The sequence below is a fragment of the Neurospora tetrasperma genome, assembly GCF_000213175.1.
Source record: "Neurospora tetrasperma FGSC 2508 unplaced genomic scaffold NEUTE1scaffold_2, whole genome shotgun sequence".
NCBI lineage: Eukaryota > Fungi > Ascomycota > Sordariomycetes > Sordariales > Sordariaceae > Neurospora > Neurospora tetrasperma.
The window spans coordinates 4,821,539-4,826,481 of NW_009799100.1; the positions used below are offsets into that span (position 1 = coordinate 4,821,539).

The following is a 4,943-nucleotide window of genomic DNA, read 5'->3' on the forward strand; positions in this document are numbered from 1 at the left end:
ATGCCGGCACACGACGGGAGCACGGTAGTGCCCTGTAAGTGCAAGGCAAAAGCCAAAGAGCAATCCCCATCGTCGTCTTCCCCTCAACGCCGTGAAACCGTCATCCTGCAATCTATCGACGATATAGATTACTTCCTTCATACTCCCGTGACCCGTATAAGCTGTACATCATTGGGCTTTCTCTGTGGGTTCCCCAAGTCTGCTCTTAAGTTTGCATGAACAACACCAGATGTGATTGACAGATGGACCAAAGCGACCAGCACTGCTGCTTACTTGGATGTAGTGGCAGCCTATCCTAGCTGTTCAAGGCAGCCATTGTTCTCCCGGGCATGAAGAGAGTGGGGATAGTAATCTAGAAGCTACATCGTCCAACCACATGATGACAAGAACTTGGTTGCCGAAGTAGGACAAGTTAGGCACACACATACAAAACTGACCGTTAGTCCTCTCCAATGTTGATACCCAACGTAAGTGTACCCTATGGGTGCCTAGTGGCCAGCTTGGGTGGGTTATTAAATTGGATGGTATGACAGTTGGAATCGAGAGATCGTACACTACGTAGTCTCATCGGCGCTCCACTAAATCACATCATGATAGCTCTGGATGACTACCTCTACCTACCTCTAGGTAACCTCAACTCATGGGGTGATATGGATGCTTTCAGAGATGTCCGATTATCGTCGTGGCAGCGATAGGTCAGTTTAGTAAAAACCACCTCGAGAGAGTCTCGGTGCAATCTGTTCTTGACGGCGAATAAATATATTTTCTTTTTTTTTCCTTCAGCAAACACATGGTCACTTGGAAAGTTTCAAGATTATGACATGAATCTTTCACAAACGTGGTTCATTCACCGACTTCTCCACCTCTGTGGGGTGCACTGAGTAAGGTAATGTATACTTGTGCTCGTAAGCATGTGTAGGAGATCACGGGGGCATGGGTACCTTATATATTTGATCAATTTATACGATGGAAAGAAAGGTCAAGATCTGCTGTCTAGTATCTGTTGATGACCTCTCTCTATCTCTCTTCCTCTGGTAGATAAAAGTATACATGCATGCATGCATGAAGATTGTCAGGAAAGAGGTCACAGCACATAAATCAAAGACGCAACGAACGATGGATGGGGGTTAAGATGGTGGTAGGTAGGTAGGTAGATAAGATGCGGTAGGTATACAATCGCTTGTATTTCAGTTTCATCATTTCTCAGTCTAAATATCTGTGTAATGTAATGGTAATGGTAATGGTATCCTAGGTACTTATTCCTTCCTATCCCGTGCCCCAGCAAACAATCAATCCCAAGTGAAAACCAAGTCCAGAAATAATTAAAAAAAACCAAAACCAAAACACCAGAAGGATAAACAAAACACCCAGCAGCACTGAAGAAGAAGAAGGAGAAGTGTACAAAAAAAGTCCAAACGACAAAAAAGGTCTATCTAAAATGCTTAAAGGGTATGAATTGAGAAGGGTATCGAAAAAAATAACAACAAGAAGTGGTTTTGTTTAATGGTGGTGGTGGTATCTTGGTGATGGTATAATGGTCATTAAAAAAAAGTCCCCTCTACCCCTTGAGAGAAGGGGTTTGTACAACATCGCAAAATGGGTATGAATGTTTCTGGGTATGTTTGTGGTTGTGGTTGTTGTGGTTGTTCCGTTTGTACAATGTGTTGTGGTTGTTGTTGTGGTATGGTACTTGGTATAATGTCGTCATGCTCCTCGTAAAACGCCTGTTGCTGCTGCTGCTGCTGCTGCTGCCGCTGCCAAGATGCCCAGATCTTTGAAAAAAATGTGAAATGCGAAATCTGATAAGAAACTGAAAAGTGTTGAAAGCCAAAGCTGGAAAAGGCGGAAAACGATCAAAAGGCGGGAAAAATCAATATCGTCTCGTCCCCGCATCAACTCCTCTTTTTCCTTTTTGATGATGATGATGGACGTGGATGTTAAGAAATTCCCCAACAACGTTTAGGTAGCCGACCAGCCAGTGGCCGACTGGAGATGTGGAGGTTGAGGTTGAGGTTGAGGTTGGTGGAGCGAGGCAGTAGCGGCCCCCAAAAGGCGGGAGCAAGGACGGGAGCATCGAAGGATCATATGCATGAGTACAGTAATCCTCCAGCATGGAGTGCGTGCTTTTTTGGCAAGGCAGAAAAGGCGTCAGCTCATTTGCGACAACGTTGCGACAATGCGACGCCAAAACGGTTGTCAGATGCAGTGAGCATCGATCAGCCCGACGATTGAACGCTCAAGTGGCACAAGAAGAAGTACCAATCGCATCAACCTCCATTCGTAACTCCGCTCAAACAGCAATAGCCGTCGCCGGCGTCGCAGCCATTCCCGGACCACCGCTCACGGGGCCAAGTTCCGGGCTCGGGCTCGGGCTACCCTCCGAGCTAGCCGTCGACGCCGACGCCGACGCCGCGTCAGGGACCACCAACTTCGGGAATGGCCCGCCATGAATCAGATATCTCTCCAAAGCGTTGGAATCCATCGTCTTCCCCTCTTGCACGACCCTCCTACTGCCGAAATGGTCTGGGCCATCCATGTCCTCCCAGTTCTCATCCACGCTGGCATGGAACTTGAACGTCTCCCTCGCTCTGGCGCCAGTCCTGATATCGCCGGCTTCGAGATCCCCTTCCAAGTGGAGGCGCTGCAGCTTCGGTAGTTTTCCTTGCAGGGAAGCGAACAGACTGCGGAATGACCCCTCGTGGAGATGCACGCCGCCGATGGAAAGTTCATAAGGCTTAGCCAGCCCGCGGCCTCCCAGGCGCAAGCGCTCGAGAGTCTTGGCGTGGCGCAGCAAGAACGAGCGCAGATCTTCTTCGGAGCAGGAGACGCCTTCGAGTTTGAGGGAGGTGAGTTTGGTAAAGGTGAAGTCCTGGAGGAGAGCGCGGAAAGAAAATCCGAATTTTTGCATCGGGGCGTGGTAAGTGTGGAAGGAGAGGCTGAGGTGGGTCAAGTTGGGGGAGAGCTGGAGGACATGGCCGAGGCCGTTGATGGCTTTGAAGCGGGACTGGGGCATCAGGTTTGCTGGCGGGTCGATGGTCAGGTCCAGCTTGGAAAGGGACGAGAAGGAGGAGGCGCAGCAGTCGAACCAGTGGCGACGGTCGTCGGGGAGGCGGAAGATTTCGAGCGGGAGTTGGTCGATGGTGAGGCTGTTGAGGGAGACATGTCGCACGGCGGAGATGATGGCGTTCATGTTCTTGCACGTCTGCGCGCGGAAGGTGGGGTCGCGCTTGCGGCAGTTGCGCACCAGAAAGACGTCCTTGAAGACTTCAATGTCGTAGGGGCATTTGGTGTAGGTGATCTCGAGGTCCTTGAGGTTAGGCAGGCGCTTGAAGGACTCCTCGACCATGGCGGAGCGGGTGTGAAAGGGTGGGAGGTCGCGGGCTTTGCCTTCGAGCTCGTAGTACTTGATCCAGGCATCTTGGAGGAGGATGGACCGCTCTTCGGGCTCTTGCAACCAGTGCTGGAAGAAGGAGGCGTGGCGGGCGCTGTACTCGTCGACTTTGGAGAAGTTAAAGGTGATGGAGCTGATGGACCGGTTGAGGCGGTCGTGGTGGGCGATCGAATGTAACCGTTGGACGTCGTCCTTCCATTCCACGGCCCGGAAGGATGGTGGGAGCAGATAGTTGTATCCTACGTCGGCTAGTCGACCGCAAGTGAGACGGAGGGCTCGTACCGATGGTGGGTCGCAGTTGTCGAAGATGAGCCGAAGCAGTTCAGCGGGAAGAGTATCCATTTTGGCTGGCTGTATGATGTGATTAATGTTTTCGTAGAGAGATGAGACAAGATGGGATAAAGTCGTCTGTTTTTATATATGTCTTGTTGATGGTGTTGACAAAAAAGCGGTCATGGAATGTATGTATGTGTTGTGAGGCTCAGGCGGCTTGGGGGCGGCTGACACAAGCGTGGGTGTATGTGGTGTGGTGGTGGTTGTTGATTGTCGTCACTTATAAGTCGCGAGTTGTCGGTTCGGGTGTGTGGGTTGACCGGCAACGGACGAGTGCATGGGGGGGGGGGGGGATTGGAGAAACAAAATAGAAACCGGGTACTGAAGGGTGGAAAGGGGAGTGATTCGCCCCTTATTTAGCAAGAGTAGTTCCGAATTATTTGCAGCTGCATGGTTTCTCTGTTTGGATCGATGTGTCAAGAACAAAGGACGGTGCCCTGGTGTTGTTGATACCGAAAGATTTCACAGTTGGCTTCTAAAGTCGGTGAGCTTAAGACAAGGGACGGCCTCAGATTCGTCGAGCCCTATTCCAGCCTATCCATCCTAGCCCATGCCATCCCTTGGGGCAGCTGTACTGGGGACTGGGGGAGCATGGGGCACCAATCGATGTTGCTGGGCCTTGACTGGGCATCCCAACCACAATCCTGTCCATCCGAGAAGACAGGGGAGTCAACATTGGGTGCATTAGCGGGCTGGAGGCCAAACCAAGCTGCAAGCCACCACAGGCACGCCCACCCCCTTTAGCGTTGCTTGGGTCCCGCCGTCCACTTGGAAACATTTAGAGTCCCGGCTCAGACATTGCTGCTTCAAGAAAAAAGGTACCTTACCCTGCCATTCGGGGGGCGGACAGGAGAAGAACACGCTCGTGTTTTCTTTGTGAGTCGTGTTGTTGGTGCTCAGACTCCCTGCCCAGCAAAGCCCAGTATAGAAGGGAAGAATGAGCGGTAGGAAGGCGGTGTGAATGGGACAGCATTTGTTGAACGAAATTACGGAGTCACGGAGGTAAACAGAACTGGGACAAAAAGGACCACGAGTAAGGTATGGGTAAAGAGGAGGTGTGATTCCGTCTGTGTGATCGATCCAAGGTTCTTACCGATGCGATGTGTGATGTTCGAGCAGGCAGTGAGGTGTGATGAGATGATGGATGCTGCAATGAGAACACCTTGTGCCTCGCGTACCTTGAACCTCTCTTCCTCTGCCTCGTCTTTTTTTTTTCTCC

General features: G+C 51.0%; 2 protein-coding genes across 2 annotated transcripts; one reads left to right on the forward strand and one right to left on the reverse strand.

Moving 5' to 3' along the window:
• NEUTE1DRAFT_99951 (uncharacterized protein) lies at window positions 1-695 on the forward strand (the record flags this gene model as incomplete). Its single annotated transcript, XM_009851698.1, has 3 exons — window positions 1-184; window positions 444-467; window positions 628-695. 3 exons carry the CDS (start codon window positions 1-3, stop codon window positions 693-695), a joined length of 276 nt encoding a protein of 91 aa, XP_009850000.1.
• A 1,595-nt stretch (window positions 696-2,290) lies between these two features.
• NEUTE1DRAFT_80215 (uncharacterized protein) lies at window positions 2,291-3,733 on the reverse strand (the record flags this gene model as incomplete). Its single annotated transcript, XM_009851699.1, has 1 exon — window positions 2,291-3,733. The coding sequence occupies one exon, from the start codon at window positions 3,731-3,733 to the stop codon at window positions 2,291-2,293; it is 1,443 nt and encodes a 480-aa protein (XP_009850001.1).
• Window positions 3,734-4,943: the final 1,210 nt, after the last annotated feature.